The 16,968-nt window shown below is 38.0% G+C and overlaps 2 protein-coding genes across 3 annotated transcripts in view; one reads left to right on the forward strand and one right to left on the reverse strand.

Moving 5' to 3' along the window:
- HIBCH (3-hydroxyisobutyryl-CoA hydrolase) overlaps nucleotides 1-11,045 on the forward strand; it is a 55,351-nt gene extending 44,306 nt beyond the window's left edge. For both annotated transcript variants that reach the window (XM_086466300.1, XM_086466301.1), the window contains exons 12-14: nucleotides 3,487-3,606; nucleotides 4,808-4,841; nucleotides 9,916-11,045. In XM_086466300.1, coding sequence (XP_086322426.1) covers nucleotides 3,487-3,606; nucleotides 4,808-4,841; nucleotides 9,916-10,031 — 270 coding nt within the window. In that variant the 3' untranslated portion in view covers nucleotides 10,032-11,045. The remainder of the gene's footprint in view (nucleotides 1-3,486; nucleotides 3,607-4,807; nucleotides 4,842-9,915) is intronic.
- A 4,554-nt stretch (nucleotides 11,046-15,599) lies between these two features.
- On the reverse strand, nucleotides 15,600-15,863 carry AKAP19 (A-kinase anchoring protein 19). Its single transcript, XM_009952415.1, has one exon. The coding sequence runs from the start codon at nucleotides 15,861-15,863 to the stop codon at nucleotides 15,600-15,602; it is 264 nt and encodes an 87-aa protein (XP_009950717.1).
- Between the last annotated feature and the right edge of the window lie 1,105 nt (nucleotides 15,864-16,968).

A 16,968-nucleotide genomic window follows, 5' to 3' on the forward strand; every position in this document is an offset into this window, starting at 1 on the left:
GTAGTATCACAGTACCAAGAGTATGTCCATAGATTATAGTTTCCTGTCACTTCATGAAACCAAGGTTTCACTTTAGTGTCCAGGTACAGGAATAACAGCACATTCAAATGATAAATATAAAGACCGTAAAGGATTCAATAACAGCAGTGTGCATGCTTATTTTCTTTGTTTCCCTGTATATTTATTATGAGGTGTATTAGTAAGCTTATGGAATAAGCCTGAACTGAAATTCTAATACAAATAGCCTAATTTGGAGCTACACCTTGGTATATCCACACCTTGAATGTACAGATACCTTTTAGTGTTAATAAAATTGAACTACTAGTTCGATATAATCCATGTATGCTGTGAGCTGTGCTATCCCAGGTATCCTGTTCTGTTCAATCTACAGTACTTCTGCTTTTTATTTTCAAAACATGCCTGCTTGACAAGCTTTCACATAGCTGGTACTAAAGTGGTTTGCATGAATAAGATGAATGTAAAGTTCTTAAAATTCTACTCGAGACTGGCTTCATGATCTAAGTCACATTTTGAACCCAGTTACAAATAGGTAGAAAGCTAGAGTAGTAGCACACTTTTTGAACTGATAGTAAAATATTTTTAAAAACCTTTAACTTTATAGCATTACTTTGTTTTCAGGATTTACACAAGCTAAAAAGCTTTAATTTGAGTGACAGAAGTACCACTTTAATTGGATTAAGTAAGCACATGGGGTCAAAACCTGAAAAGCATCAGATGTTTGACATAGTTTTCACATGATGCTTTCTTATAGCTTTTTTCAGCAGGACAGCACACCTTCTGAGCACTGATACTTCATGATTTAATAGCCTTCATTGTTACTGAATGAATTCCAGTGTAGCGTGCAGGAGACTGCAGACTTGGTCCAGATCTACTGGTCAGGCTGGGGTGCAGACACTAGCTCCTGAAACTCTAAATGGGTATGCAGCAAGTGGGTGAGATAGATTACAGGAATGATGCTGGATAGTATCTTGGTAGGTAATGTTGAGTTCAAGTAAAGCAGCATTCTGAAACGGACCAGTAAGAGGGTGATATATCTGTCCTTAAGCAGCTTTCCTGTGATGCTTTGGCTAGATACTCATATTTTGTCAAAGCTCATCCAGAACCATTGTCTAGTGCAGATGAACAAATGCTTTGGTATCTCAGAAAGTAAGTGATGGGTATCTTCAGCTATTGCAAGAGAAGTGATACGCTGGACCTCTGGGAGGTTTTAGTTTGTTTTCAAGTTAAAGAAAGCCTCCCTCAAGGACCCACAGCAGCTCAGGTCAGAAGCTTTAATGTGCCTTGGAGACAAAAGATGCAGCCACTGTTCCAGCTGTTATTCTTGTAAGGGACTCCACTGAGTCAGCACCATTTAAATCAGCCACCTTCTAATAGTATCTTATTGGAATTCAGGTCTATTGCAAATTCAGCTTGTAACTTTCAGGATCATTATGTTGAAATCAAGATGTCTCAGATATTGGAATAGATGTCAAATACTTCTATGAAGACTTCTTTGCATTTTAGTACTCCTCACTTCAGCCTATCCTATTTCGTTTTCAGGCTTGTTCCCTAGCACTGATCCCCTGCTCTTTGTACAGAGAATTTATTTATAGATGATACACTGATGACTCATATTTCTGCAATTACACCTACCCATTTTCTTTCCTTGTTCCTCTTCCTTCAGCTTGATTTATGGCAGTGCCTCCTCCACCTTCAACCTCATTGATATGCCAAGATAAGGCAGCTCCTGGATGCAGTAGACTATTTAAATGCTGTTTTCAGATCTTCCCCATTTCAATGCTTTCTTTGACCAGAAAGAACTTGCCACTACCATTTCACCTATGGAACCATCTGGTTACACTGTGCATACTATTTAACCTGGTATGAGCAAAGGCTTTCTAATCTAGATGACAGAACGTGAAACTCAAGGGAGAAAAGGTCCAGTTCAAAGGTAAAGCCAGCAAGAGCAGATTACGGGGAAAAAAGGGGTCCAGTTAAGAGTTGCTGTCCATCTAAGACCTACATAGTGATTTGATTAGAGGTGTAGCTGGTTTCTTTATTTGCTGAGAGGCAGCTTGGTGTTAGAGGGCTTTACCAGAACTCAGGAAAAGTTGACAGTTTGAGCCAGCATTAGATCTTTCTAAACCAGCTTCTCTCTCAAGTGAAATGGTCAACGTGCAAAAAACAGAATGACTGAAATAGTGCTTTTAAGGTACAATTGCACAGCCTCCTGCTTGTATAGCAATTGTATGTTTTCCAGCTTAACTAGGCAAAATGGGTCACTGCTGCTTCAGCTGGTGTCTGGAGAGGGATGAAGAGTAATTGGGAGCCAGAAAAAATGTTAATGTTGATGACTGGAAACCTGCCATTTCAGTCTGCGGGTAAGGAGTCTAATGTCTGCAATGAAAATAATGTAAAGAGGCAAATCTTACCATCTGCCACTTTTCAGTAGTGATAAAAATGTCCTAATTAACAGGAAATGTCTATTGTACTGTGAATAATACAGAGCTTTTAGTTGGGTTTACAGGGCAAGAAGAATCTTATTTTGAGTAAGAAAACAAAGATCAGCAACAATAAGATTTAGTTCCTTTCCCCTACAACCCTGAAAGCTTTAAAGCTCAGTTCTGTTTTCTTAACTAGGTTTTTGTCTTTCCCCCCACCTCCCCCTACTGTTTACTGGCATGCTGTTAATTGAAGGATAGTCATGAGAGCCAGATTTACAGCATTTGTTTGTGTGCCTTGAACAGATCCTGTCTGTTGCATAATATTTATAGCCTGTAGCTCTGTCAAAAGAGGAAGGCAAGACCTCCAGGATTCCTATCAGCAGAGCAATTACTGCAGTATCTGTTGATCCCAGACAAGAAGCCTGGACAAATACACATTTATGTTTGATTTATTTTCGTTTTTGTTTTTTTTTTTTTTTTCTTCCACAGTTTTCTTCTTTGTATATTGTCTAGTCTTTGCAGGTGATCATACTTAAACTTTGTGGCTAACCTTACTATTATTACCTTAATAGTCTATTGTACTAAATAAAACATAACTGCTGTACAATACTAATATCAGGTACAATATGAGTAACATCTAAGAGCAATTCAAACTATATATGTGATACTAAAAAATGGAGTATAATTGCTTGTAACACTCGCCTTCACTTCTCAAAAGAATCTGTTTGGAAATTGCTTTCAAGCTGCATTAGATTCTCTGACTAGTAGTAATTTGATCATAAATTATGTGGCTTTAGGAATTCTAGGCTTTTCACAAGTGATGGCATGCATCCTAGAGATCTTGCTGATAAAAGTTTATGCAAGTAAGTTCATTTAGTATGACAGCACGGCAGGAGGGAGCAGGAGGAATAGGTATCACATAAGCAAGCTCAAGGAGAAGAGTGCCATCATTTACTTCACAAAGTTTAAAATACAAAAAAGACAGACTTGCAAATGTGTCTAGGTTGAAGAGAACAAAAATAACTGTTAATATCTTCCCCAGACTATTAATAAGATGTCACCTACATCCTTGAAGATGACTCTCAGACAGCTCAGAGAAGGAGCTTCCATGAGTTTACAAGACGTACTCACGATGGAATACAGACTGAGCCAAGCGTGCATGGTAAGCAAGCAGCTGAGCTCTCTGTCTCTGTCCAGCCATGGAGGGGTAGCAAGTTTATCAGAGACTCAGGTTTTATATAAATCACATCAAGGGCTCACAATTTATAGGTTTTAATTTTCAGTGTCTTCTTTGTGTGTTTGTTAGGCTGTCACTTTTTTCCAGTTCCATGTCTTTATATGCAACTCAAAGGAGACTACATTAATGATGGTCAGATGGGAATGGTAGAGGGCTTTTGTTAAGAAAACTAGATAATGTTATGATATAGAAAGTTTTGTATTTGGACCATAATTTTAAAACTCTGGTGATCTTGAACAGATTTCCTATTTAAATTACTTAGTCCTCAGTGCCTCAGTTCCCATCAGCAGGATGGGAATAGTTGTATATCACTATCTTTCAGGAGTGCCGTGATAAATTTATTAAAGAAAACAAGAGATTTTAGTACTATTTGTAGTAAGGGCTGAGTACTTGGATAACATCTGAGGAAGTGATCCTTTCAGTAGAATAGAGTTGCTAACTGAATCATCTGAATGTATTCCTCATAAAGCTTCCCCATGGCATCCTTATTACTAGTTTTGTGACATATTTTAAATTTTTTTATGTATCTATCCGATTTTTATGTATCTGATTAAATGATTTGTGACAGTTAAAGTAAATGCTTTAAAAACCCAAACGAATAAAAATGTATCTGATCCTGATATGTTGCAGTGCCTGACGGTATCCTTGCCATATCTTTCCTGAAAGTAGTATTGTTGCTACATTGCTAGCAAAGCATCCTTAGGTATTTAAATATTACGTTTACCTTTATTAAAAAAAAGAACTGGATGCTTCTAGGATTCCATTTAACTGCAAGGTGTTCCAGGTATGCAGAATATATCACAGTTCCTGAAGACTCGCCTTTCTCTGAAGAATTTCTGATCCCACATGCCTTGGCTCCCATCATCGTAACACAGAGAGGCCTTGCACTAAAAGCTGGCTGATCAACTACAGTTCAATAGACTGATTTTAAGAGTTGTGGCTGCATTTAAGCAAGAGGATCTAAAGCTCTTTAATAAGTAAAATGAAAGTAGGACTAGATGAGAACAGTACAAATGGGTTTTAACGGAATCTTGGGAACTTGCATTTCATGCAAAAGGGGGATAGGGAAAGATGGGATAAATAGAATCTGTCGTGTTACAGCTTTTATTTTTTTTTTATCTTTCAGAGAGGCCATGACTTCTATGAAGGGGTTCGAGCAGGTAAGCATGCACACCAGAAACATTTCTCAAACTTAATAATGTGCAGACTCACTGCTGTGTTGCTCCTCTGGAGGTTGAGAAAAGTGCATGCAGCAACAGCTCATAGGGCACTTCCCAGCTTGCCACAGTTTTTGCTTGTTGGACTCCTGCATAGCCTAAATTTATTATCTGTTCCAAAGTGCAAGAACCATGTTGTTTCCTTTGTGTAATCTCAGTTGCCTAACATTATTTATCCACCTGGTAACTCAGCACCATGAAGAGGTTTCACCAGTTCATTGGGAAAGTTCAAAATATATTGAATGCTTACTGCAGTGAGTAGCTATGTGTATCATTTGTGTGTTCAGATTTAGTGTTCCCACATAGCTGGTTCAGCCAGCAATAAGATGGTTTAAGAGAGAAAGTCAAGAACAACCATTTGCATAGAAAATTGTTAGAACAGAGACTACTTTCACCCAAGTCCAAAATATCTCTGTATAGAGATTTCTTACTATTAAAAAACTATATGTGTAAACTTAATGTGATTTTAATGAATTTTAAGACATCGGTCAAAATAGGTAGTTGTAAATGTAGAGCAGTGGCTCATCAAGTTCATCTAGGGGACAGACTTAGATTCTGTCCCTGATTCTACTGCTGATTCACTATGCAGTTTGTCAAACCCAATGTCACATCTGTTAGAAATTGTAGTAATTATTTATGTACTATTCAGCACAATAGGACATAAAAAGTACAAGAAACAAAGCACAGGCATTTCCTTTTCCAAGGAGCTTACGGTACAACACCCTTGGATGAATAACACTACAGGTTTGAAGGAACATGGCTTTTAAATCACACAGTTATACACTCAAGTATGTATTATCACCTCCTCCTCATTTTTTATATCTGTTTTTATAAATTAGTTTAAAATCCACTTGAGTAATGGATATTAGTTTGAGTGTTCACTGTTAGTAATACTGTATTAAAGATAGCCTGGGGTGAGAGATGCAATGTTTGTTTGTACAGCATGGAAAAAGTTTCTGATTTTAATTAATTAATCTTTAGTACTTATTAACAGAGACTCCTTTGAAGCATTTACCACACATGTTGAGAAGTATGTGGTTTTCATGGTGTTGGTAAAGGGGACAAGGATATCTTAAAAAGAATATTCCTAGAATGTATTCTAATCACATAAGCTGCTGAAATGTAGTTATTCAGGAAGTGACAAACTCAAAGTCTGAGAATCAGATGAGCACCAAATTCTCAGTTATAATGCACAGTCATTAAACCATCGGGGGATGCAGTAGAGGACAAAAGCAAATCACTTGTCAGTATGGCCAAAGTACTTGTAAAGAAAGAAGCTGCAAGAACAGCAGTTGGGAAGCTTTTCTTTTACATAGAATGATGTAGCAAAGGATTAACTCTATCAGGAAAAAAAAAACAGACAACCCACAACAGAACACCAGAGATCCAGCTGTGCTGAGGGGGTTGCTAAGAATAATAATTTGAAGCACTTTTGCTCTCTGCATACTGCATGTATCTTGTTCTCAGATTTGTCTTCTTAAAATTGTTTCCCTTGTTTAAGAGCTGTTCAGAATCTGACTCAAGATCATTTTTGTAGTTAGATCTAATTTCAGAAAAATCATTATCCAACAATGTGCTGAGCATTCTTTTTAAAAGGAAGTAAGATTATTAATTACTTGACAGGATCAGCCATAGTGAATAAAAATTAAAATGATAAAAATGTTAAGTATTAGCTTTGCCTTTATTGAAGCATTAAATTCCAAGCATTTAAGAGCCAGCTGTTGACCCTGTCTACCACAAGAAGATCTACCACAAAGTAAAGTTACGATATAATAATCAGATTTTAGTTTTTGAAGATTGTTTTTCAGCAGCAATCACCATAGGTCAGGTTTTAATAACAGCTTTTATCTGCTTCAAACTGTAATTTTAATAGGCATGCTAGGGAAGTAGTTTAAAAGCTTTTTAAACCTGCTTTGACCTGAGGTCAAAATCTTTCTTCTTTTAGCCAGTTTTCTTCCAACCAGACTGAAAATCTGCTGGCAAACAGTCTTCCCCATTTATGATTCTTGTGATGGGAGCTACTAAAGAAAAGCCAAAACCCTTAAAGCGTAAAATACAGAGATCATATTTCATCAGCATTTTCCCATGTAACGGTAAATGTGGTCTTTGAGCCCTTTAGCTATCCATTTTCACCTTGATTGATAGAATAATACAGAAACTAAGAAATGCATAGCTGGGGGTAATTTCCAATAATTTTGGTTTTTAATTCTTACTACATAGGAAACACGGTCATTTTTGGAGTCAGTGCTTAAACATATTCAGGTAGACTACTGTCTCACAAGCTGAGGGGACAAAAATCTGTTAAATTAGCCTCCTAACTATTTGTGCAGGAACGTACACTTCAAATGGAATTGTAGAGGTCTTCTACATATTGCTGATCCTGCAAAGATCTTATTTCTGTATGCCTCTGCCCTCTCCTGCAGTGCTAGCAGCTGGCAGATGTAAGCCTTACCCTGGGCACACAAACCTCCTGCAGTCAGTGGGTAGGTAGAGAGACTTCATTGCAGCTAACAGAATTTCAGGTGCTTAGAAACATCAGTGTTTTGACTGAGCTGAATGAAGCTAAGCAATAGAATTCCGGTAAAGTCACTGCTACTGAACAGAGGGTGTTCTGATTTTTTTTTTTTTTTTTAAAGGTAGAACACAAGAACAAACCCTTAACACAACATGTATGTTCAGTTACTTTTATCTTAATGAACCCTTAGCCTACCTTAGAAGTCTTCAGAATTTTTGTTCTGTTCTTGTAGTGATTGATACCCCAAGCTGGAGAAACACAAAATGTACAGAAGTTAATGCAGAAAGGGAATGTTTTCACAGTACTGCTAGAAAACATATTTTAACTCATGAAAGATTAAAGATCTCATTCGAGAGACCATTATGAGCATTCATTTTATCCATGAGAATAAAACTGGCCACAGATCCAAACAGAAAGATAACTTGATTACACGGTAGTGCCATAGAGTGGAGAATTACTAGCAATTACTACTGTATTGCAGAGTTGAAGTTGTAGTAGTATAAACATGGACTTTTTTTTTTCTTTCTCTCTAATGTAAAGCAACTCTAGTCAGTGTTGGCTTTTGTGGATAACAGTTAAGATTATTTTGGCCAGATTGTGAACTTCAACTGAAGTTGAAGAAAATCATTAGATAAGCACTACTCCAATGGAATAAATATAGCTGATTCAGGACAATTATGTATTTTGACCCAAACCAATCAATGGCTTCACATCACAATGTTTAAAATTAACTTGTAGGATCATAACTTTTCAGTCAGTTCCGCAGTTGAATGGCCGAATAAAATCACTCTTCTACAGCACATTTCTTTTTAAAAATTGCCCACATGGATTCTACTCTGTGGAATTGCAGCTTCTATCTATATAACAGATTTCTTTTCAAAATCAGTGTTTATTTGTATTCAAGGAGTCCTTAGTCCTGGATTTGCAGGTAAATGGATGCAGGGCACTGATTCTCCGTTCTCTTTGAAGATGCAAGCTAAAGAGTTGTGATGCCTGATTGTCTTCAGCTGCAGAAATATTAATTAGTGCAGTTGTCATTTGAATGGTATTTATTTTCTAGGCACTTTGCAAGTGTTGGTTATAGAGAGAAAAGTTAAAAACCAAGTTTGAGTCACATTTTTTTACTACAAACCATGATGCCTGTCTTTTGATAAGACAGAGTCTTTAGGTAGGCATTCTTTCCACTGAACTTAAAATCCAGCTCCTTTGCACATTTCTCATCCTGGATGGTTCTAGTTTAGTCACCAAGAATGAAGCCTGTTTAGAAGGATGTGACAACTTACCGAAAAACTCAGCTGTTATACTTAAAAATCTCTAGTCTAATCTCTAGTCTCTCTGAGTGTCTTCTGAGCACCTACCTTTAGAACCATCCTACTTTGAACTCAGAACAAACAAATTCTATTCTCAGCAGAGGAACTTGAAGGGTGCTTCCTGCCCATCCTCCCTTACATGATGTGGGTGGTGTTGGTCAGGAGGCCTCCCAGGACCCAGGTGCATCTCCAAATCAGTTGCTGCTGTCACGCATCTGAAGGGAAGGGGTATTGAGGAGGGATGTTGGGTAGTCAGTGTATCCTAGAGAGCCATAGTTACTATAGCTGTTCTTTTTTAAATTATAAAAATTTCACGGTTTGAATAGCACTTTTATGGTAGTGCTATTCAAACCGTGAATCGATCCTATTTTATGGAGCCAGAAAGGTGCTTGGAAGGATGCTCTAGAATTCCATTCATATTGGTCATTTTTACACACAATTAAACTCTCTCTTGCCTTATTATTGTTTGCTAGTGCAGCTGTCCTTGCTGACAGGCCTTCAACAGTCCTGTGATGCAAGGAATGCTTTTTCAGAACTGCTGTTTTCCTGTTACACTTTTACACGTGATTCATTCACCGATGATTTTATCTTCAGTGATGTATTTCCCAGGATACAGCATAAAGTATACATACTAAGATTATACAAATCTTCACAGTTAAATCTGCATAGGTCTGCAGTATCTGGCAGTATTTACAAATAAATATTCTTGATTTTCCCACAAAGATACTCTGCTTTACTCTTTCCTCATTAGTTAATTATTAGTTTATATGATGTGTTTAAATTAGCTTTAGGCATTTAACACACTACAAAGGATCAGATTTTGCACAGAGATACGAAAGCCCTTGTCCAAGAGGAGCACCATGCCTGCTGTTCCCAGTTTCATGTGAAAAAGCAGAAGTCAGGCAAGAGTAGCAGGTCTAACAGAAAGCACTAATTTCAGCCCTATCCCTTCAAAGCTCGGGCTGCTTATGAAGTGATCCACTGTTCCTTGTATCATCAGGCAACTCCTAGGTATGTCTCTAGACAGGTCACAACTCAAGAATTTTTATTAGAGTAGAAATATGTATCTAGAGCGTGTTGATTTTTCTCCCCTAGGTATTCACTGTAGTTGTCTGTCTTGATGCAATCTGAAGTCTTCTTAATTAGAAAATGTTTACAAGTAACTTTTGTGTTGTTGTACTCCACCTGACAGTGCTGATTGACAAAGACCAATCCCCCAGATGGAAGCCAGCTTCTCTAGAAGAAGTCAGTGATGAAATTGTGGACGATTGTTTTAAGCCATTGGGAAGCAACGATCTCAAGTTGTAACGATCCAGCCTATTGACATGTTAAACATCTGCTTAATTCTATAATATAAAAATTAATAGTAGCGTGATAAAGTTTGGCAAGACTTTAAGCTCTCCTGAGATTTGTAAGTCTAATTTTTTGCATTCAGGAACATACTCTTTGGTTACGCTGCCATAATGGCAAAATAATCATATCTCTAGTTAATAAGGGGAAAAATTACTTCAAGGCAAATGGTTATTTTTACTGTTTTACACAATGATTAACATTTAATTTTTTGCATCAACTCCTAGTTTAGGAGGAACTTTTGGAGGGGAGAGCATAGTTAAGGGGTGACCTAATAAGCAAGAAGTCAGCAGACCTTTGTGTTCTTGGCTCTGTCATTGATCTGTTAAATTTGGATTGTGCCTCAGATTCTTCTCTATACAATGAAAATAATATATCCTTAAAGCTTTAAAACAGTCAGAGCAACAAACAAAAATGCAATACATGCTAAACCCATGGTGTTAAGTAGCCTTTTAAATAATAGGTCAGAGCGACACATTATTAGGCTGAGAGCAAGAAATTGTTCTATTGATTTAACATTTGGTCACTGTTCAGTCTTGCTATGTGATGTAGACATTGTTTTAAATGTCATAATATTGCCGGAGCCCGGAGCACACTTCTGTTTGCTTGTAAAACCTATTTTTTTTAAATGCCATTAAGTTTGATTGAACTGCATAATTAGTTTTCCACAATTTAAAAAATTGCTAGTTTTTCCTGGTCTTACAGTGGTGAAGAAATAACTGTCTCAGACCTTCCTCTCAAGCTAAGCAGCACATTTCTAGTTGATGTTAGTGACTGTCTAACGATTTTAGTGGTAGGGGTGAGCCTGGCCCTAATACTGCAAGTGGCCCGAGTTTATCTATACCAACTAGTTTGTGTTCCTGTTTGCTTGTGCCCACAAACATCCTGTCTGCTGGGTGGAAAATTTGTGGAAAGTAGGGGGAACACAGCTATAGGTACTGAAGATAATGAATAAAGAAAACTTGAAATATCTGCTGCTACGTGGATCGTATATTTTTTTAACATAACGTATCCCAACAAATACATTTGTTGGGATCAAAATTTAAATACACATCAAAAATCCCTCGTCATACGTGCATAAAGGTTGCTAGGTTCTGATACTAATAATACTTGAAGTTGTATGACATACCCAGAGCCCCTCGATGAAAGTATAACCTTTTTGGGGGGTAAAAAGAATTTTTCTATTATCTATGCAACACATAGCTACTAAACTTTCTTCAACATTAAGACTGCATGCTTTTTATGATTAATCAAATCAGCTATCAGTATATCCCTTCCTACTTGTTTCTACAGTTATAGGCAGGTCACAAATACAAGTTTTGGCTTCTCTGAAGATGAACCACTGAGACTAAAGGAAGAAAAATTTTGTTCAAATAACCTAGTCAGTAATCAGCAGTGGGGAATCAAAAAGTCAGAGCTACAACAGAACCATTGTGGAGTTTTCAACGTTGGGCAGTTTTTATTACAGACAGCAATGGTCTACACTGGCTTTAAGGCTCCTTCCTTTCTAGAAGCTGTTGCCTGGAAACAAAATCCAGGGAACTCAGGCATCAAGGTGAACTACTGGAGTGACTTTCAAAGAATTAGAGGTGAGCAAAGTGGAGGGCAAAATCAAGAAAAAATGGCACTTTGCTTTGTCACTAGAATATTTGAGTTAAATTGTTAAAATTTCAGCTGCAAGTTAATGTTACTACGTACATATTTGAGTTTATTTTCAAAAGTACTTGAGAGATTTAATTAATACCTTTAGAGTAGTTCTGAAAATATGACTTTAATTTATACCTCATGCTGGTTCTGTAAGAAATGTAAACTTCCTCCCTAATTTGTTTAAAGTTTTATATGGTTTAGATTCTTTAACAAGAGCTACTTTTAATTTTTTTTTTTTAAAAAAATGGTTCATTCCATCATTTTTGTACAAAAGGAGCAACTTCAGTGACTATATTTAATGAAAAACACCATAATCCCCAGGGAGTAGGGATCATGCCTTCTCTGATTGAAAAGGACTTACAGCTTTTTAGCAAGTGTATACTTCTGAATCAATAAACTTTGACTTGCATGTTGAGTTGCTTCCAAAGTTTATGTGAACAGAAATTATCCCAAACTCATGGTAACAAGATCCTGTCCAATCTGCACATTTTTATCAAGTAAAAGTCGTACAAACAGATGGTAAGTTTCATTTTATTTGGTCCACAAGAAAATATTTTCCACAAAAAATATTGTAAAAATATACTGTAGTGTGTTTTATTTGGGAATACTGATGTGTCTTACTCCAGAAATGTCAATTTTACAAAGTTACACTGCAGTTAATGGGTTTTGAACCATTGTTAGAATATTAAGTCAGTCACCTCATACCCACTCAGACTATACTTATTGCTTCCTGGAGAAAACGTAAAGCAAATGTATTTTTAACTCCTAAATAGAAGTAAATGGTTTTGCAGAGTATGCCAGTCCCATACTGCCTTTATTACACAAGATCAAGTCAAAGAATCAGTGGCAACTTCTCTGGAAAGCCACTATAAGTGGCTTTATAAGACAATAGCACAGCTTAGAGCAATCTAATGATAAGTAAACAGATGTAATTTTATTTAGGGAAAGAAGTCCTTATTTTTATTACTATTATGTATTAGTATTGTGCTTATTAAAAATACAGCAGAATTCTGGAAAGAGATCTTTGATCTCTCACCAGACTGTAGTATTGAACAGACTTTTGTTTTGTTTTGTTTTATTGAGGGTAAGTGCATTATTTATTAAGGACAGTGTCTTGTAAAAGAGATCATTTTCCTGGTGAGAAGCTGTCTCCCTGTTGTTGGCAAGCTTGTTCGTTTTCCATTTGCTGCGTGCTTTCCCTGAAGAGCCAATGTCATAGAAAGCACCATAAACCAGCTGGAATTGCACTTCAGGCCATGTTGAAGCTGCTGTAATCTTCAAGGACTAATGAGGGAAGACGAGCTCTGTGGCTGCAGGTAAGTGACTGGCTGGAGCTGCCAAGAAGCAGGCGATTCAGTCGCTGTCACATTCCGGGTGGCTCGCTGAGCGAGCAGTGCCGCTACTCCACACGGAAGCTCACCGTGATGCACGTTTCATTATACCTGGGTAACTTTCTCCTTTGGAGAGGTTTGGAGTATTTATCAGTACAGATGCCTTGATGTAACTTTAGGCTGTTTCATATTATTTTATAATTGCGCCTGCTGTTGGACCGTGCAGTGGCAGCCTGCCAAGGGGGGAGCTCCTTTCAAAAGCGCATCTGATATCCTGACTCCAGAAGAGTATCGGATGCTAAGGCTACATCCAAAGAACTGTCTACAGAGCTTGGGCTTTTTTCTTTTTTTTTCCCCCTAAATTACTGTCTTTGGCAGAGTTAACATTCTTGAGTCAAGTCTAATGCTACAGAAAGGTTGGCGCTTTTTTATAATAAAGCTTTGTTGTAGCTATAATAAGAATAGGAATCTTTTTTTAATACTGTGGTTAAGCAATATCCAATTAATATGTACAGATCTGATCAGGGTTTTGGTTTTGCTTTTTAATTCACTCTAGTATATGGTGTGGAGGTTTTTTAGACAGAGCAAATGTAGGATATGATCTACTGTTTTGCATGCTTTAGAGCTTCAAGGGACATCACTGTTAGCAGTAGAATTTAAACAGGCTGTAATACCTTAGTCCCACTTTACCTATGGCTTCAAAGACTATGTTACTTCAAAGAAGAAATTACAACATAAGCAGGTTTTTTCCCTTTTTCACCAAAAGCCTGGGAAGAGTCTAATAGCAGGGTCTAGGCGGGTCGCCGTGAATTAATGGCAGTCTCGCGCTGTGCTACAAAGAAGCATTTTTCACCATTTTCTCTTGATACAACCACTTTCCCATATAAGTGAATTTCAAATAACTAAGTTTGTGTCACAAAGCTTGCAAACCACTCAATTCATAGACTGACTTATGTTTGAGAATAAGTTAAAAATAACAACTTACATGGTCCTCTTTCTGCTTGCCTCCCATTGCTTGAAAAATCATGCTTTATATCATTTACTAGAACTACATTTACATTTGAAAAATAGTAACAGTTTTTGCCAGTATGCATTATTCTACAAAATGAAAACATAAAATGGAAAGCACTTTGAACTAGTAAAAACACCCATGTCTTTTAAACTGGCCAGAACAGTAAAAGGAACAAACAGGTGCTAAACCCCCAAGCTTTTACAAGGCATCCGCTTTGCATAAAATGTCGGCAAAACTGTAGCTTCAAGATGACTACGAGTAATTCATCCCCTTCTTGACATCTCAAATGCTAGTTATGAGCACAGCAGGCCAGGCTGCAAGTCCTGGGGAAGCAGGGTGCAGCGTGTGGATGCGAGCTAGATAAAAATCGGTCAAGAATGTAGCCCTTGAGCTTTGGGCCTAAGGCTTAGTCCCTAACTCCATGTGCCGCTCAGGCTTCAGGTTTCCATAGCTCCTATTTGCGTCACCAACACAGCATTACCAGTGGTAAGCGATGAGCCTATAGAAGCAGAAGGCAGGTGGACTGTCCCAGGGTTGTTACTTCAGAGTGAAATTTCAGTGTAATGCAGCCGTAGTTCCCATGAAACAAACAGTCCTAACACATTGTTACACCTTAGAGGGTTCATTTCAGTTAGCATCAGTAGTTTTTGCACACCTATCTGGGTGTAAAAAACCAAAACAAAACCCCCTCAAAACCAGCACCCTAACACAAAAAACCCCCAAAACAAAACGCCAAACAAAAAACTGAACAGCTTTGGTCTGAACACAGTGATCAGATGTCATTAAACCATCTTATTGCAGGATTTCAGAGAATATCCTTCATGCATTTACGGAAGCCAGAGCCTCTGTTAATTATAATGCACTGCTTATCGATATTGTAATGGTTCTCACTGGTTCACTTAAGGGTGGAAGTTGAATAGCATCATAATCCATGTGGTTCCCTGAATACTGCTTGGTTTTATAAAATGCTTCTCATCACCTCTGTTATTTTGTGGTTTGCAGATTTAGTCAGGTCAAAGAATCAAAGTAAAATTTATGACAGCAGTTATCTTTGCTACATGCAGACCTTGGTTTCATTTTAGCAAAACGCGGACAAATTTACCAAGCACAGAGAGTTCTTCTCTTCTCACCTACAAACGCCACTGCTTTTTTACGCAGAGCATAAAAATAATCCACGCTTTGTTGTTAAGCATCTTTGGGGCCTCTCTGGCGGTGCTTGTACAGTTGCAGGGCAGCCACATTCTTCTCCTGTTTTTTAACACTAATTTCTGATCACATTCAACACATACAAAGAATATACTCAACATATGGCTGATAACAAATGATACTTGATTAATAGATCCTACTGTAATCCAATTAGTTTCTTAGCAATATAGATTAAAAGGCAATTTTTTTCAGCCTCTCCTTGCAAACACATTCACATAGTGGCATTATGCTCAAATCACAGCTGATTTTACTTTATTTGCACTAGTACCAAATACAAACTGCGTAACGGACAGGACACTCACTGTGAGGACAGTCCTCGCCTGCCAGGGCTCAGGGCACATCACTTTCAATAAAAGGGATGTCACTGTATTTGCTTTCAGTCACTGCCCACTGCTTCACCGCCTGATCGAGAATCTCGCGGGAGAGACGGTGTGCATAGTCTAGCACTATAGTGCTTGATGGACTTTTCTCATCCACCTTTGCTGCTATCAGTGATGATTTCTCCCCAGTGCATCCTTCATTACCTTCCCTGATCCTTTCATCCTGGACAGCATTTGAACCTGGAAAGGCATCCTTGGATTTGATGCATCCCATGGTACATTTGAAAATGCAGCTGCAAAATTCAGTTCAACAGCATGTTGTGATAACCTGGAAATGGCCTCCTTGTTTGATGCACAGTGTAGCTGCTTCTTGCCAGTGGGTCCAATTATTTTCAGAGAACGAATGGCTCCTTTTGTGCTTCTTTACTGCTGAAGAAATCTGTCAAAATAGTGTTTCATATAAACACGATAAATAGTATACTGTTCTCAGTGAGCTCAAAGGAAAGCTAAATTCAGATGCTTGTAGAAGCAACTTTTTAAATAAATCTCTGCATCATGTGCGTAAAATGTTTTTATCAGTAACATCCATCTACTACAAGCAGGCAAAGCTTGACCTGAATTCAAGCTGCCTTTGAATGCAATTCCTAGTACGTGATGTAAGCCATCTAGGAACGTAAACATCTTAGGGGAGAAAAAAAAAAAAAAAATGTTAAAATGTTTCTTCCAAACTGACGATGCAGTGGTCTTTTCCTGCATCTGTAAACAAATACTGTTTAACTCCAGTGACTGCTGCTGCTACGGAAAGTAAAAATAAACTCCCCAAAACACCCCACAGAAGCACCAGACAACCACCACCTAACAAGACCCTTGTGTCATGGCTGTTGTACACCCTTTGGGCAGGAGTGACACTAATTCTCAGTGTCATTCTGCTGTAGCTCAAGGAGGCTTGAGCATGCAGTCATGAGAAGGTTCAGGAGAAATGAGCTGCTTTTCACTTTTTCCCTTGAGAGGTTAGGGAAAGCAGCAGCGGACTGCTGTGTTCAAGGCAGTTCTGACAGAGCTGGAGCACCATTCTTACCAAAGCAGGACCACCCTAGATCTAGAGAAGGGAGAGTGAGGAACGAAACGCCTGACAGGGTCCTTCTGTCAAACTCCTCAAGAATCAGAATTGGTCAGCCTCAAGTTCTGGTATATGTTTTTTTGTTTGTTAGCCTATGAAGCTGTTTCTGAGGCTACTTTCTCTATACAGGCAAAGCAGAATCTCATGATATGCCTGACTTTGCTTGGCATGAGCTTACCCACTTACCAGAGTTAATAGACGGCCAGCCAAAATAAAGACTGTGCTGCAGAGAAACCAACTGTTCCCTACAGCTTCACCC

Source organism: Leptosomus discolor, chromosome 5 (assembly GCF_034619465.1).
Source record: "Leptosomus discolor isolate bLepDis1 chromosome 5, bLepDis1.hap2, whole genome shotgun sequence".
In the NCBI taxonomy this organism is placed as follows: domain Eukaryota; kingdom Metazoa; phylum Chordata; class Aves; order Leptosomiformes; family Leptosomidae; genus Leptosomus; species Leptosomus discolor.

Excerpts from the sequence above, each read along its gene's own strand:
- AKAP19 (XM_009952415.1), bottom strand. The coding sequence starts at position 15,863 with ATGGGATGCATCAAATCCAAGGATGCCTTTCCAGGTTCAAATGCTGTC.